The 17,546-nt window shown below is 44.2% G+C and overlaps 1 protein-coding gene across 6 annotated transcripts in view; it reads right to left on the bottom strand.

Annotated features, from left to right (window-relative positions):
• Positions 1–993: 993 nt before the first annotated feature.
• The window catches only part of mctp2b (multiple C2 domains, transmembrane 2b), a 29,095-nt gene continuing 12,542 nt past the window's right edge, over positions 994–17,546 (bottom strand). Inside the window, exons 5-22 of one of the 6 annotated variants that reach the window (XM_058088790.1) lie at positions 17,424–17,500; positions 17,164–17,278; positions 16,581–16,613; positions 14,974–15,126; positions 14,770–14,900; positions 14,517–14,703; positions 13,368–13,461; positions 13,178–13,280; positions 12,451–12,553; positions 12,225–12,326; positions 12,075–12,149; positions 10,589–10,708; positions 7,390–7,503; positions 7,083–7,124; positions 5,311–5,420; positions 5,124–5,233; positions 4,780–4,877; positions 994–3,328 (exon numbers count right to left, since the gene is read on the bottom strand). In XM_058088790.1, the coding sequence (XP_057944773.1) occupies positions 3,281–3,328; positions 4,780–4,877; positions 5,124–5,233; positions 5,311–5,420; positions 7,083–7,124; positions 7,390–7,503; positions 10,589–10,708; positions 12,075–12,149; positions 12,225–12,326; positions 12,451–12,553; positions 13,178–13,280; positions 13,368–13,461; positions 14,517–14,703; positions 14,770–14,900; positions 14,974–15,126; positions 16,581–16,613; positions 17,164–17,278; positions 17,424–17,500 (1,815 nt within the window). In that variant the 3' untranslated portion in view covers positions 994–3,280. Of the gene's footprint in view, positions 3,329–4,779; positions 4,878–5,123; positions 5,234–5,310; positions 5,421–7,082; positions 7,125–7,389; positions 7,504–10,588; positions 10,709–12,074; positions 12,150–12,224; positions 12,327–12,450; positions 12,554–13,177; positions 13,281–13,367; positions 13,462–14,516; positions 14,704–14,769; positions 14,901–14,973; positions 15,145–16,580; positions 16,614–17,163; positions 17,279–17,423; positions 17,501–17,546 lie in introns of all 6 variants that reach the window. The other 5 variants (XM_058088789.1, XM_058088788.1, XM_058088793.1 and 2 more) reach the window with 5 other exon arrangements.

The raw sequence follows: 17,546 nt of genomic DNA, 5'->3' as shown, positions 1-17,546 counted from the left end.
CTCCACACAGAGATGGCCGAGGGTGGGCTTGAACCCTGGTCTCCTAGTTGTGAGACAGATCAGAACTTTTCCCTCACAATTTGACCTTCAAATTCAGCCTTTATTCTTAGAAAATAAACCATTTTATAAACCATTTTATTCACATCTTGGAACAAATTATGTATGTTTTTCATTTTTATATTTACATTTCTAATTCATCCTTACATGATTTGGACTTTCTTCTGGATTGTTTTGTAATTCTTAGTAAAATCTCACATTTTTTGTTAGATGGGTTTATTTTTGTAAAATGACAACTTTGCTGCATAATTATGATTTTAAAATAACTTCATTTTCAGCATGTTATTCCTATGATTATTCTGATTTTATTCTTGTCAAGTTACTACTTATTCCACTATAAACATGACTTTTCTAGTAAAATAAGAGCTCTGCTATTTAATACATTATTCTGGTAAAATGATTTTATTTCATGTAAAATTGTAAACATTTGTATCAGATTATTCTGATTTCTTCCTTGTAAAATTACAACTTCATTTCCAGAAAATGACAAGATTATGCTCATAAAACTATGATCATGACTGAGGAAATAACAGCTTCAGTGTCATTAATCGTAAAATGACAACTTTAATAATTCTGATTTTATTATTTTACAATAGCACATTTTTTCTGATTTTATTCTTGTAAAATTCCGACTTTATTCTCATACAATTCCTACTTTATTCCCATAAAATCCTGGCAAATATCATCCTTATTCTTAACTACAGTACTTTGCTGGAGAGCTAATGCGGAAAGAAAGTGACGTGTCAAACACGCACACACACACCTCAGAGACACAAAGCATAGACAAAAGGTCACCTGGAGGTCAGGGTGTCTGTCAATCAAAGCCGTCGTGTGACGTTCGCCTCCGGCTCTTCTGGATTACAAAGCTTTGATGTCATCGCCATCAACAACATCGCCGTCATGGCCGCCTTCGGGCAGCGCGCTGACGTAGCTGCAATCAGACCCCCCCCCCCGAAGGGAAGCCAGGACCCCAAGTCCAAGTCTCGTTCATTAGTGCCAGTAGTAGAAGTAGAAGTTCTGCACGTACAAGTACTTTGGTAACATCAGAATTATACTTAGTGGAAGTACGCCCAAATATTGTACCTCAAAATCTCGTTCTTTTGATTATGACAAGCATTTCCTTTTCAGGCTCGGACTTTCCTCCTCGTGGAATTTCACTTTGAATCATGAAAATCTTACATTCCTTCACTCTTTCTGGGAAAAAGACGACTTTATTCACGCATCGAAAAAAATGTTGTGACAATGTTACAACGTTGAATAAATAATCATTAATATGACCACTTTATGATTCATGTTAAACATTATTATGACATTGTTCTCTTCAGATGTTGACTTTTCTGTATTATTACCAACGTTGGCAAAATAAAAATGTCAAATCGGATTTTTCATTGTCATGGGATAGGCTCCAGCATGCAGCATCGAAAATGGATGCATGCTACAACTTCCTCTTAATATGATGAATTTATCGATCATGAACAGTAAAATAATGCCGCTTTATTCCTGTAAAATTGCATCACGTCTACTCTCTTAAAATGCTAACTTTGACTGCAGTATTTAGGGGTAGTATTACTGCAGTTTTATGCATTCATTCATTTTCTACCGCTTTTTCCTCACGAGGGTCGCGGGGGGGGGCTGGAGCTTATCCCAGCTGTCTTCGGGCGAGAGGCGGGTACACCCTGGACTGGTCGCCAGCCAATCACAAGGCACATATAGACAAACAACCATTCACACTCACATTCATACCTATGGACAATTTGGAGTCGCTAATTAACCTAGCATGTTTTTTGGAATGTGGGGGGGAAACCGGAGTACCCGGAGAGCACGGGGAGAACATACAAACTCCACACAGAGATGGCCGAGGGTGGAATCGAACCCTGGTCCTGCTAGCTGTGAGGTTTAACCACTCGACCGCCGTGCCGCCCCAGTTTTATTCATGTTTTGTACAATGAAAGCGTCATCCGAGTGAAATCTGATTTTCTTGTAAAATGACATTTATTTCTTGTCATATCATCATTGCTGTTTGTCTTTTCTGTGTCATTTCCGCACCTTTGGCCTCTAAGCTTCAGTTTGTGAATTCTGAGGACAAATAAAGTGAAGATCCTGTCTTTTTAAAGGACAATTGAAAGTCATTGGGCATCCGGTCATCTTCATTCCTCCTCCATCTAGTCCACATATTAATGAGTTCATTGATACTACTAATATCAAAGTCCTAATAAATATATTGAAAAGTAGCAGCAGCACTCAAGAGGAGTTCTAACAAGTCCTCTGAGACCACGGCGGCCATGTTTGCGGCGTGCGAGCTTGTCATCTGACTTGCTAATTGGCAGCCTATACATATTCATGCCGGGCCTATACGTGTCAGATTGAGACGTCCTTGGCGTGCCCTTGACGACGGCCCATTAATATTGAACACCTGAGTCGACGAGCTAACGAGACGCGGAGGCGCACGGGTCGCCGCCTGCCGCCGCCATCTCCGTGACGACACCACGACTTTGTGAAAGGTGAGCGACGGCGAGGAGGAAGCGGCGTGCACGCAGCCATGAACGTGGCGTAAAAGACGGCCCAAACACTCGGGACTTGGTACAAGCAGGACGTATGTGAAATGAGGGCGGGGCAGGTGTACCTAATGTTGTGTCTGTGGGGGCTGCAGGCGCCAGAGCAGCTGTGAGGAGGTTGCTGGGGTCCCGTTGCTAATGGCGACGCCCAAGGGCCAAGGACGTGGGGGGGGGGAGGGCCAGAGCATGAAAGCCTAATGAGGCGGGGGCGGGGGGGGGGGACCCACTCGACACCCAGCATGCTAACAATTCACTTAGACATGAAAATATTTGTGTGCATTGTATGAATTTATTGCTGTTAGGATGCCAGGCAATAATAAATAATATGTACATGTACAGCATACATACTCTATATACATATCTATGTATATATAGTATATTGTATGTACTGTATATACATATCTATATATATATCTGTATGTACTGTATATATGGCCACTCAGCATACATGGTGTATATGCATAACTATGTATATAGAGTATACTGTATATGTACTATGTATACTGTATATATGGCCACTGAGTAAAAGATAAAGCCAAGTAGTCAAGTCAGTACCATGAGTCCTCATTAGAATACCTAAAAAGAAGTTCCGAAGTCACCTGGAATTCAGAGGTAAAAAAGTGGGCGGGGCCTCAGTCTTAGGTTGAAACAGCGAGCGTCTTTGTTGTCTACGTCGTCCTCTTCCTCCTGACGCCTCTCGTCTCGCCGTACTGAACCTACACAAAAACAACAGCATCGTCGTCTGGTCAAACGAGGACTGAAACTTCTAAACCCTGTCCGTGTTCCGAGGGATCACCACGGAATTTTGGTACAGACGAGCACACACGGGTCTAATTTAAGCAAGGTTGGTTGACAGTCATCAAGTCATTGCTCATTCGTCCAGTGACAATAAAACTTTCAGGATGTCCTCAATGCTTACACAGTATACTGACCCCAACCCATAGGGGCCGCCACAAATGTCATTTACAGTCAGGTGAAAAAAAGAGGGCGGGTTCTGGGAAGGCCAAAATATGTACATTATCAGCACAACATTTTGTTGAGTTTTCCTGTATGTTAACAGCTGAGCGGTAGCTGAATGGTAATTCAGCTGTCGCCACAATAATAATACTAATAATAATTGGGGCTCTCAAAAGATTACTAATTTTAATCCGATGAATCGCGGTTTTAAATCAATTAATCACGATTGGACTTGGCTTTGTTCTAAAATGCCAACGCTTATGAAATTATTATTAATTATTACTATCGACACTTCAACTTCTTGTTGTTTTTAAACACGCTGCAGGCCAATAACTAAAAACTATGTGCTGCAAATGGCCGCTGGGCCACACTTTGAACACCCGTGACGTGAAGTGACGTGTAGCTGAGCTCCACGGCGGCGATGGGGTCTCATGCTGGGAAAGGTTCCCACGTAAAGCCTCCATCGCCAACACGAATGAAGCCACCGATGGAGAGGTGTGTGGCTAATGCAGGGGTGGGCAAACTTTTTGACTCGCGGGCCGCATTGATATGACAAAATTTACCGGGGGGGGGGGGGGGGGGGGGGGGGGCAGACTATATATTTTACACGTAACAGTCCACCTGGTATTATTGTATCTGTAAAATTGTCACGCAATCTGCTATTATTATTTATTATTTTATATTTATATTTAAATATTTTAAAAATAATAAAATATTATAATAGTTACAATAAAATTAAAATAATAATTATTATATTATTATTATGTAAAATATGCAAATATAACAATAATATTATATATAATTAATATAATAATTAGCATTAATATAATAATTATAATAATCATAATAGTTCTAATAATACTTATAATATTATAATAATCTAATAATCTAATAATCTAATAATCTAATAATCTAATAATCTAATAATCTAATAATCTAATAATCTAATAATCTAATAATCTAATAATAATAATTATTATTATTATGTGCTTGTGTCCCTTTTTTCAGGAGCACTTTGTAAACAACAGACCATGTCAAAAAACGAAATTGATAAAACCATCAAAAGGTTGGCTCAGGCCATGATGCCAGGTTGTATGTTGAGTTTAAATGAAATACTTTGGAAAGATTGGGCAGACCGTATTCAAACACTTGGCGGGCCGGATTGGCCCCCGGGCCGTAGTTTGCCCACCCCCGGGCCTTGCTAGTTTACCTTCTGCACGTCGGACGGAACCCTGCTCAGGAAATCTAGGACCTCGTTGTTGTCGATGGAGTACGGGTTGCGTAATCTCTTGGTGAATTTGTTGATGCCTAAAAAGAAGAAGAGGTGTCATTCGTGGTGCTCGCATACAAACAAACACGTTGACGGCCAACCGCTGGAAATCCTCCTAGTGGCCCCTCGTCCAGAAAATAATATTAGAATATACATTCAGAAGAAATAAGACATATTATATTATAATAATATTTACATATTTGGACTTTATTTCTAACATTCCACTAACACAAGGTGACCTGCACGGTAGCCAAGCTACAGTGACGTTGGCGTTAGCATCTTACCCCATATTAAGATGATGTAGCGTACTGGGATGAAATAGGTGAGGACGGTTGCCGTGACGAAGAGCAGCAAGGCCAGAGTGGACAGGAAGGGCTCGGACCAGTTGAACGTGCTTCACCAAAAAACATGAAATACATTTCTTAGCCAAGACGTTGTCATTTTAAGGTTGGAGGGAAGGATTTGTCTTACTTTTTAATCCTCTCCCCAAAGCAGGCCACCTCATCGAGAAAGACCTGCAGGCTGATGACGATGTCCTGGACCATGTGGATTTTCTCCATCAGGCCTCGACGCTCCGACTCCTGAAATGAAGACCTTTTCTTCATCAGCTTCATTTTGCCCATATATGGTATTTCATATCATTGGAATTATTATATGAGCTTTAGATAGTAAAATAATATTCAGTAAATCATCCGTGAATAGAGGTCAGTGTCTTTTATCTTTTATTTTATTTATATTTTATTTCCCTTTGTGTTAATATTGTATGTATGCCCCTCCCCTTCCATATTGTCTTGGATATTTTGTAGAACCTTGGAATCTTGTGCTGTGTTTTCTTCCCAAGTGTTCTGACCATTTTTTGGTGAAAATCACGTTAGACTCCAGTCTGTTTTATCACGAAAAAGCACACAAACAAGACAAAGGCTGAGAGTAACGCCAACTTAAGACCGACTGGAAGAACTGAAAGTGAAAGAATTAAATAGCTCCGTTGTAGCGCCTCGAATAAGTGGCATCATTAGCTCCACAGTCACCGCATTGTGAGGCGTGTTTGGAGCTTATCCCCGCCCCCTCATTAGCATATGAATGAGCCTTGACGTGTGCGGTCAGCCTGCTGAGATCTTCATTAAAAAAAAAAAACAAAAAAACATTCAGAGTGTTTGTTTAAACGTTTTCCACAGACGGCTACAAAGAAAAATGAAAGGATGGGGACTTTGTGTAAGTCATACTGTCTAAATACGGACTTTATGTAAGTCATACAGACTAAATACAGACTTTATGTAAGTCATAGAGAGTAAGTACGGACTTTATGTAAGTCATAGAGAGTAAGTACGGACTTTATGTAAGTCAGAGAGTAAATACGGACTTTGTGTAAGTCACAAGAGAGTAAATACGGACTTTGTGTAAGTCACACAGACTAAATACGGACTTTATGTAAGTCATAGAGACTAAATACGGACTTTATGTAAGTCATAGAGAGTAAGTACGGACTTTATGTAAGTCATAGAGAGTAAGTACGGACTTTATGTAAGTCATAGAGAGTAAATACGGACTTTGTGTAAGTCACAAGAGAGTAAATACGGACTTTGTGTAAGTCACACAGACTAAATACGGACTTTGTGTAAGTCACACAGACTAAATACGGACCTTATGTAAGTCACACTGTCTAAATACGGACTTTATGTAAGTCATACAGACTAAATACATACTTTATGTAAGTCATAGAGAGTAAGTATGGACTTTATGTAAGTCATAGAGAGTAAGTACGGACTTTATGTAAGTCAGAGAGTAAATACGGACTTTGTGTAAGTCACAAGAGAGTAAATACGGACTTTGTGTAAGTCACAAGAGAGTAAATACGGACTTTGTGTAAGTCACACAGACTAAATACAGACCTTATGTAAGTCACACTGTCTAAATACGGACTTTATGTAAGTCATAGAGACTAAATACGGACTTTATGTAAGTCATAGAGAGTAAGTACGGACTTTATGTAAGTCATAGAGAGTAAGTACGGACTTTATGTAAGTCATAGAGAGTAAATACGGACTTTGTGTAAGTCACACAGACTAAATACGGACTTTGTGTAAGTCACACAGAGTAAATACGGACTTTATGTAAGTCACACAGAGTAACTTTCACGTCTCACTTTCCTGCATGCTGAGTGCCAATAAAAACGAGCTGTGGCCCAAAAATGGCCATTGCGCCGCACTTTGGGCAACCCTGTCTAAGTGGCTTCACTCCTTTACCTTCTCATCGTCCTCATCTTCATCGCCGACGTCCATATTGGCCTGAAATGAAGACAACACAGAGATATATTGTTGAATGAAAAGCCTGATAACATCGACTATGTCTCACTACAACATGGCCTGTGTACATGGCATCTGTAAAGCTGACAGGGATGTTGGCGATTAAAGAGGAAGTGCTGATGTTTACATTCCAAAACAAAAGCTGTGTTGTCAATTTCAACAACGAAGCAAAAACAATTAGCACTTGTTGCTTGTTGCTATAGAAACAAAGGCGCATCCTTTGAGGGGTAAGAAAAATAAAACTCACCAGGTCCTGACTGGCCCGCCCGGAGCAGATCTGGAAGTAGTTCCATGAGATGAGCAGGATCAGGATGAAGGGCAGCATGTAGAACTCCCAATGCCAGACAGTCACCAGGAACACCTGCGTGGAGGGCACATGATCAGCGAGGTCACATGACGCCCGCACCCCCCCCCCCCCTCCACACAGCAGATGTGAAGCTAAATCTAGCCCGGTACGCTGTGTTTTTTCACAGGGATTAGTGGGCTGCACAAGAGCAAAACAACAAGATGCTGGATGGATTAGCCAGTGCCGCGCTATGATGCCAGGGCCAACTACTTCCTGTTTCGAGCATTTCAGGCCCCAGCAGATGGCGCTGTGATGGAAAAAGCTTTGTACTTTATCAGCATTTCTAAGCAAATGCGTATAAAGCTTTTCACTTTTGCTTTTGCCAGCTCTCCCTGTCCTTTCTTGCTCCCAAATTTCCATAAAACCAGCTTAGGGAGTATCCCTGGAGTTCTACCTCACAACAGGAGATCAGGAAAGAGATAACATCATTATGTTGAACTACGTTGCTATGCATGGCATCTACCATTTCAGGTCCAATGCGAGTTTTTATGACAGGAGGAACAACTGGAAGTTAAGGTTACCATCATCAGAGCTTTATGAGCTTTATGACTCCAGCAAACCACAGTGAGAGCCATTATCCACAAATGGCGAAAACATGGAACAGTGGTGAACCTTCCCAGGAGACTCATGCAAGAGGTCACAAAAGACCCCACAACAAGATCCAAAGAAGTGCAGACACTTGCCTCAGTTAAGGTCAGTGTTCATGACTCCACCGTAGGAAAGACACTTGGCAAAAAATATTCTGGTCTGACCAGACAAACGTTGGACCTTTTGGAAATAGCGTGTCCCATTCCATCTGGCGGAAAAGTTGCATCAAAAGAGCATCATAGCAACAGTATAATATGGTGGTGGTAGTGTGATGGTCTGGGCTGTTTTGCTGCTTCAGGACCTGGAAGACTTGCTGTGATAAATGGAACCATGAATTCCAAAAAATCCTGAAGGAGAAGGTCCGGCCATCTGTTGGTGACCCCAAGCTGAAACCAACGTGGGTTCTGCAGCCGGACAATGATCTCAAACACACCAGCAAGTCCACCTCTGAACCAAATGAAGACTTTAGAGTGGCCTAGTCCAAGTCCTTCGTGCTGGAAAAACCTCCTCCAATGTGGCTGAATGACAACAATTCTGCAAAGACCAACATTCCTCCACAGGCTGGAAGAGACTCATTGCAAGTTAGCTTGATTGCAGTTGTTGCTGCTAAGGGTGGCCCAACCAGCTATCTGTTAAATCTGTTTAATGATTTGAAACATCTAAATGTGACAAACATGCAAAAAAACGAGAAATCAGGCAGGAGGCAAACACCGCTATATACATACGTACATTTACTTCACAACTGTGACTCAATTAACGCCTAAACAAACATTACAACGGTGCTGTTTGGTCCTTAAGTACCCGCGTATGCCCAAATGTTTTTACAGATGGACGTCGTCAGCATTTTAATATAAATAACAACTGTTATTTTTAAGAACTTTCACTTAAAAAAATAAATCTTCTAATGTGTTATCCTTATAAAATATAAAAATGTGACTTTTAATCAATTAGTCAAAGTCTACTACTGCCACTTGAACATGAACTGTGTGTGTGTGTGTGTGCGTGTGTGTGTCAGAGCAGGCCCGTCTCCATGCGAGCGTTAAGTTTTATTAGTGAGGCTTTTGGGGCGAGGCCAAGTCACGCTTTGGTGGAAATGTATCCCGGACCCATAAAGATTGTGATCATTGAGGTCTATTTCATGTCCACGGGGTCCGAGACAGTCCTCAAGTGAGGGGGGAAACACAATCCACATCAGAGAGAAACAACGGAAAAAAAGTCCAAATGAAAGGCTACCAAAAGCCGGCACAGCTACTGAACTGGAGGGCAGCACATTTTCAGACAGCAGCGGGATTTCCAACCTTAATGCTCGAGGAAAGCTTTGCACGCCATGACTGTAATCTGAGAGCATGCTGGCACTGTTGTCATGTGACTCGGCCCGAGAGAAAACAGCACGGATTGGCGAGGCGGAGGCCGGGACAAAAAGGTGTCTAACCGCGATGGAACAGGTTGGTTCCTGTCGCTGAGGCTGGAAAAGGCGGACAACATCACCAGTGCGACAACACGAGTACAGATGGCCGTGCAGCGTGTGTGTGTGTGTGTGTGTGTGCGTGTGTGTGTGTTGCATCGCGGTCTGTGATATCTTCCTTAACTAGACCTCCGCCAAAGACCGCCCACGTGCCTGCATCGCCATGAGGCTTCCAAACAAGAACAGCAGTGTTAACTGTCACCATCAACACTCTGAAGACAGGAAGTGGATGTGAAATCTGTCCATGTTCTCATCTGTGCCTCTGTTGGCGCATTCCGAGTACTAGCTAGGGCTGCAAAAATGTCTGGTAAAGTTCAGAAACTGGGACAGTTTGTATGAGAACTACTATGTGGGGGGCGTGTCTTCAGTCATGCTGCAGGAAGCACAGTGCACCGAGGGACACACAGTGGAGGGTTGGTATTCAAATGATTTTACATTAGCAAGATTATGCTAATCAATATTGGAGAAGGTTTTCACACAATTTTACAGCCCTAATCTGGGTGCCGTTCTTGGACATAAAAGTGGGCGTTGCTTGTTTTTTTTTTTTTTTGTGAACACCTACAGGATTGAGATTTATCCAATCCCCCAAAAAGTAGTTTGCCAGTCGAAGGCCATTGGTAGAATAGAGGTTAAAAAGTGTGGCACATACGCAAATCTCCTATCCTATACAGCTTGCAATACGCCTTAGCGCCATCTAGAGGACGTTGACAGCAAAACTCTGTCGCACCCTCAGCATATTCTATCCAACATGGAGGACCATCCTGATCTATTCTAATTGGACTTGTGTGCGCACCGTCAGAGCCAGCGCAGACAGTAACGGAGGGTTAATGAGTTGTCCAAAATAGAAGATCTGGTCCCCGCCGGGACTCCCCTCTCTCCAGCTGAGGCTTAACCCCCCCATCTACCCAGCGGCCGCTCGCCTGTCCTGCCAGGCCCGGCGCCACACTGATTAAGAAGCTCGCAGGGAGGGTTCAGGGGGGGGGGTTTCGCTAGGCTTGGAGGAAAAGTGGAGGCCAGAGAAGATGGAGTTATTGATGAGCGACTCACCAGGAAGGCCAGCAGGCTCCTCTGCACGCTCTCCCACTGGAAGCAACTTTTCACGTACTGCAGGGTGGACCTGATGGCGCGGTAGAGCGCCTGCACACGTAGCACGTTCCTGGCCAGAGCCTGCAAGGAACATTGGACGCAAGATTAGCAGATGCAGTGGAGATCGTACCTTCTCTTGGTTCTGTTGGTTCCCTGCGAGTACATAAAAACATGGTTCAGGGTCTTTGATGTTCTTGAAGACACAAATCAACATTCATGTTAACAAAACATCTTTGGCTTGTGCTTCTAAACACACCTCACGGGCACCTGGTCTGCCAGGGAGTAAGAAGATGCAGCAGAAGGGATCCATTTTTTCAAAAAAGATACTTTTGGAGAATCGAACATGACCCGTGGTCCTTAGTCTGTCGTGTCCTTGAGAGTCCAAATATTGTAAAAATGCAAAACCTTGATGTGTCCTGCAGGGGCTTGGTTGCATATGATGGGACATAAAAGTAATATTTAGCATCCAGCTGTTAGTTGTGAGCTGTTTTGGCATGCATCTCTGTGTTGAGGGAGGGGGCAATGTCCGAAATCTGAGCAGATTTTGCCAAAAGCGAGACTTTCAGCATGAAAACAAGCGGGAGAAACCCTAGGTGCAGTAAGCAAGTTTGGGCGTTAGCGGGCGACGTATTGTGTGACAACAATGAGGCTTTGTGGCCGTTACAGACAGTCAGGCACCCTGTCTCGCACCCTGTCCTGCACACTGTATATCAAACTCGTGCAACACAACACGGGCCAGTTGGGGGCAATTAACGCTCCATTCAGCGAGAGGGGGCGAAGCAGCGGGCCGCTTTTGCTCTACAGGGTAACAGTAATGTGTAAGTACATGAAGGGAGGACATCTTTTACTATTTCAGCCGTGAAGGGTCAAAGCAGCAAGACCAACAAGCTGTCTCCTCGGTGTTTACCTTTAAACTGTCAATCTCCGAGCACCCCCTGGATTACTGGCCGGGCGCAGTCACCGCCTCTGACCCCTGACCTCCCAACCGATCAAGGTTATGTAATGCTAGATTGTGGCCGTTAGCAACAGTCCATTGCCAATTTACCAACTGCCTTATTTCATGTCCAAACACTACGAGGACAAACATTTTTAGTTGAGGCTTCAAAGAGGTCAAAAACGACTTTCCTGTTTTCCTTCACATTCATGGATTGACTCAAATGCAGAGAGTAACAGGCATATATGAAAATAAGGCATTTATTTCATCCATCCAGCTTTTTCCTATACCTGTTATCCTCATTGGGGTGGCGGGGGTATGCTGGAGCCTATCCCAGCTGTCTCCGGCGAGAGGCAGGGTACACCCTGGACTGGTGGCCAGCCAATCACAGGGCACATATAGACAAACAACCATTCACACTCACATTCAAACTCCACACAGAGATGGCCAGGTCTTCACTCAGCTATTGAGTGTTTCCACTACTGGACGAAATACGCTGTTTCCATGTCAAACCTTTTTAGAAAATTTGGGATTGTCCTCCATAAATTTCCTCTCTCGAGGCTGGAAGGTTCTTATGCTGGCTCGGACCTGCAATAAAATCACAATAAAGCGTTAGCAGAGCTTTAAGCTCCTCGCTGGCGTGGTTTTAAGTCATTTACTTACGGGATTAAAAATGACCTCCAGCTCCAGCGTGATCATTCCCTTGGTCAGGCTGCCCAGGTCCTCTTTCTTCAGCGGCAAGGTGATCTGCTGCCCCCTGCGGATCTGCAAGGGGCGCAAAAGGTCATGGAGGTGAGCGACCGGGCCGTGAACCGGGCCGCCAGTCATGCCGGATCACGTCTTAGTGAGTCTTGGCGTGACTGGCGGTGTGAAGCGAGGTGCTTTGTACCGAGAGCAGCGGAACGGCAACTTTTCCCAGGAAGTCTGGCGCTTTGTCTCCGTCCTCGTCAAAGATGGTCACCAGCAGCACTTCGTGGATGTCTCGTACGGGACTGTGGACACAACACCACAACATTTGGTGGATCAGACGTAACAACAACACAAAATATGATTGAAGTGAAGATATAAGTCAGAAAATACATTACAATTCTGCATGTTTGCATACATTTACTCTCATTTCTGCCTTGCAGTGTTAAATAAATAAGATATGAATTACAGTTGCATAATTAATGATTCATTTGGTAGTATGGAATCAGTAAGACATTCATTTCTGGGTTTTGCTCACGTGTCAGTCAGACTATCACACTAAAGTAAATATATTTATTTTTGTGATCGTTTACTTCTGATATTTTGTTGAGACAACAAGTGGTGTTCCTAAAATCTGGCATGTGAATGTTGAGGGATGATGAACTACTACAGGAATGGAGAACTTTCACACTTGTTCATCCACAACAGACCATAACAATCCCCAGATACGATGCACTATGCCCCCTGGTGGCTGAGAGCAGCATGGCCACAGCAACTGCCTTTAAGCTATCGTCTTCCACAATGCTTTTTTATGCTTTTTATCATGCTTTTATCACATGCTTTGCTGCAGGATCCCATCAATGTGTTCATGTTTGATACACACAATAAAGACATTTCTACAATTTCAACAAACTTTAAGAGCGACTGACAAGGTGAAGACTTTATTCCACTCGGGATGGAGGCTCTTGTAGACGGTATGAGTCTGCAGGCGGTCGTTGCACAGCTCCAACACACAGAAGGGGTCGCTCTTGCCTGCCCAAACGACACAACAAAAAAACACTCACATCCCATAATACTTTCTTTCCTGGCACAGTGCAACAGCAGGAAGGTGTGAGGTACCGTTTAAATCAGCCGCCAGGAGATCGGACGCCTTGATGACTTTGACTTGAAGGAAACCGACATCGGCCATGTTCTTCAGGGAGCTTTGAAGACTCTGGAAGGACAACAGGATCATTAGACGGCTAATGGGACCGGGATCGGTGCTGCACTGATGTTCATATGTGAGGCGCCATTTGTGAGGTGGGTCCAAGTGCCTGTCTCATCCAAGCGCACCCTTATGGGCCTTGCTTCATGCACTTACAGGAAAATGTTCTTGTCCAATTGTCTAAAAGGTCTTGCTATGGTGACCTGGGGTGTCACGAGACGAGACGATATACGGGTTTGGGTCCATGAGAACGATACAAGACGAGATCTTTTGTTTGTTTCTTTCGGCTTTTTCCTGATTTAAACATTATTTTTAATCATATTATAGTGAAAAAATATGACTGTACAAACTACAAAAACAAGGGAAGGCGCAGCAGCTTGAGAAAAATAAAGAAAACCTATTTTTCAGATCTGACCCCTGGGAGCCCCCAACTGTATTATGTTCTCTGAGGGGAGGCTGTAGTACTACTGTACTACTGGAGGTCAGCACCTCATTGGTCTGTCCCAATACTTCTGTCCATATTGCGCATCCTGGTGAGTGGAGCCATTTGGAGCCCATTTTCAGACATTTGCTGCCATCTAGTGGCTTCCAGCATTTTTGCCGTGATAAAAAAATGAAACTGAAAGAACTCCTTCATTCATTCATTTTCTACCGCTTTTCCTCACGAGGGTCGCGGGGGTGCTGGAGCCTATCCCAGCTGTCTTCGGGCGTAAGGCGGGGTACACCCTGGACTGGTCGCCAGCCAATCACAAGGCACATATAGACAAACAACCATTCACACTCACATTCATACCTATGGACAATTTGGAGTCGCCAATTAACCTAGCATGTTTTTGAATGTGGGAGGAAACCGGAGTACCCGGAGAAAACCCACGCATGCACAGGGAGAACATGCAAACTCCACACAGAGATGCCCGAGGGTGGGATTGAACCCTGGTCTCCTAGCTGTGAGGTCTGCGCGCTAACCCCTAGACCACCGTGCCGCCGAAAGAACTCCTTATCATCATTAAAAATGTATACTGATATATGTCTACATGCACACAAGCAACACTGCTGGTACTGACGTAGTTGTCCAGCTGGTTCTGCCGCTCGCGGGGTTCATCGAGGGGTGCCGCGCAGAGGTCCAAGATGGAGACGCCATTGCTTGTTCTGAGCGTGACCAGGAAGACCAGACGTCCTCTGCACTGGTCCAACGAAAGCGTGAAGAGTTGCCTTTGGTCGAAGGGAATGCCGGTTAGGTCCACCTCACACCTGCGTAGAGAATCACACTCAGAACCAGGACAACACAAAGATGATGAGGATTTACTGCAGACTCACATTCCCAAACACTCCTCAGACCGTCGTCCTTCTTTAGACCAGAGCTCCGCCTCCAAGATGCTGGGACTCTCCGGGAACTGGTTAAAGGTGAACCTCTCTCGCCACTGAGGCTTGGACACGGCGCAGAGGTTCTACAAGGCACATTCCTGTTCAAATAAGGCTCCGGGTTGGACCAGAACCGGAATGAGACTTCCGTCCGCTTACCTTGCTTCTGAATCGTTGCTCTCCCAGCCGGAAGCGGACAAACAGCTGCCCGCCTTGCGTGTCCAGCGGCATGTCCTGACCCTCCACCAGGGTCACCGTCACCACCGAGCTCCACAGCTGACTCTTCCTCAGCGACTCGCAAAGACGGGAACTCTGGTGAGAAGAACCCGACTGGAGGAGACGGAACACGTCATGTCAGAACATTCCACGTGCAAATTAGTGTCGTGCAGCCCTTGCATTGGATCTCATTAGATGGTGCAAGTGTTCCTAATGTTGTGTCTTCCGGTGTGGAGGAAGCTGGCAGTGCAGCTGTGTGCAAATGTTGCGGCATGCAAGGAACATACAGGAGATCCTCAGTCTACGTATGAGTTGTGTTTCTACGACGACCATAGAAGTTTTAGACTAAGTCAGTGTACACATTACACACGTAAATACCGCATAGAAAAGATTCATACATGGAATCTAATAGTAATAAAATAAATATCTCCTTACTTTTATGCCTGTGGTTGTCTTGCACACTGGAAGGGACGTTGCAAGGGAGGGAGATAAAGGCTTAGTTATCACTGTCTATTCGTGGGAGCAGATCCTTTGACATGGTACAAAGATACCATCTCTATGCTTCACGATGGTGGCGTGTTTGAGCGACATGGGCTACATGCCCCATTCGGATTTCTTGTCAAAATCAGATTTTTTATTTGTGGTGTTACTTGGCAGCACATGCACGTCACTTCTTGGACGCGGCACACGCATTTCCTGTGTCTGCGGAACAAAAGATTGCTGCACTGTGTGCTTTCATTAACCTGTTGGGGACAATTTCAAGGAGACAAATATTTGTCAACAAATGATTCCGTGTCGGACACTAAAAGAAAAACGGCAAGACCATGGCTGAGAACTTCCTGCAACGTCTCCGAGGTGAGTATGGGTGACCGGAGTGGTGCAGGAGGTGATGACGCAACTGCAGACTAAAAGAACTCCCTGCAGTTATAAGCCATAAAAACGTCCACAAGGTGGCAGCAGTGCATTTGAGGGAATGTGAGAAAGCGTGGAGGGGCGTAGCGTGCACATGGTTGCTGCGCATCGTAGGGAACTTTTACCACAAGGACACACGGGTTAGTTTCAAATGTAAAAAGTGTAAATAGTTAATGATCTTATATTTGTACATAAACAGTTATTTTGACCTAAAACCTCTGTACCGCTGTGGTACAGTGGTTTAGATATGGGAAATGATATTTTCCCGAAATGTACCCATGTTCTACCGCTGAAAAGGGGAAAGAGGCAGAAGCAAAACTTTTTTTTGATGAACGAGAGTCTAATCTTTGGTTTGATGGCTTCCGTGTTTATGTAGCCATAGAACACAATATTCTGCCAAAATCATCGAAAATGGCCGTTACTAAAGGTGTTGAATTAGAAGAACGGCTGGGTTCATGTTTATGTCGACAGGTTGATGTTTTTTTAAGTGTGCAGGGCCTGTAGAAGGTTTGGATCCACTGCTCGATAACAAGGTCATGCTTTTATACTGGAAACTATGTCAACTAATGAGACACTAGTCAAACAAGTCACTTCCCACCAAGAACTAGGACTTCAAGTTTGGTGTGGGCGTGTCTTACCCGACTACTGCGTTTTCGGATTTGAGGCCAGCGCTGCGGGTCGGAGCATGCATGTTCGGTCAGAAGACAAATGACAACAGTGGGGTTAGTTGGCAGTGGGCAGTAGCAACGGAACAAACATGTCAGAGACATAAAGGCAAAGTCAGTCATGAACCAAATGTTATCTAAATAACTCCTTATAAATAACACCTTTGCAGCTAATTTTGTGGCAGGTTGCAGAAATGTGGATCGTTCAGCCTGTGCTTTGTGGTGCATAATAAAGCTCTACCGGTTATATTTGACTTCCTGAAATCCCAAAATGGCAATAAAACAGTCAAGGCAATAAAAGATACCAACAGACTGAGCATGCATAATTATAGAACACAGCCGTACTTTTTCTGTCAGCATCGTTTTGGAAAGTGACTTCTATGTGTGCCAGTTTGTCCTCATAAGAGCATTGAGTCCGCCAAGTAGCAGGGCTGACAATCTGCAACCCCCAAGACTGACTCTGCCTTTAAGACGGCCGTTATGGACCAAGCGTGGCACAAAGCTGCATCTGCCCATATAGAAGCCATGCAGCAACGCGTGTAAGGGGGCCCCCTACTGGTCCTCGTCTGCTGTCGGCGTCTCTCTGCGTCAGGCTCATGTCCACCAGAACCACGCCCATGTCCTCCTCCAGGCTGTTGGGGTCGTCCAACGGCAGGGACAGCTCGTTGACCCTGGATTTGAATTTAGTTGCAAGAAAAATAAGAATATATGACATTTATTTTTGTATACTTGAGTCCATTTGGAAACTTTTTTCTACACATGCTGTATTTTTATCGGTTCCATTGATGAAACTTAAACCATCAAACCAGCACTCACGTGTCCATGTGAAGGTCACTCAGGAGGACACTAGCTGAGCCCATAAAGTCGTCGGTCGTCAGGTCGCGGTCGTACACCTTCAAAGCGATGGAGATCGTTACCATGGCGACACACATGCAGCTA

This window comes from Doryrhamphus excisus, chromosome 12, assembly GCF_030265055.1.
Source record: "Doryrhamphus excisus isolate RoL2022-K1 chromosome 12, RoL_Dexc_1.0, whole genome shotgun sequence".
NCBI lineage: Eukaryota > Metazoa > Chordata > Actinopteri > Syngnathiformes > Syngnathidae > Doryrhamphus > Doryrhamphus excisus.
The sequence above is the reverse complement of the archived record's forward strand: the minus strand, read 5'-3'. Positions and strand labels throughout refer to the sequence as shown.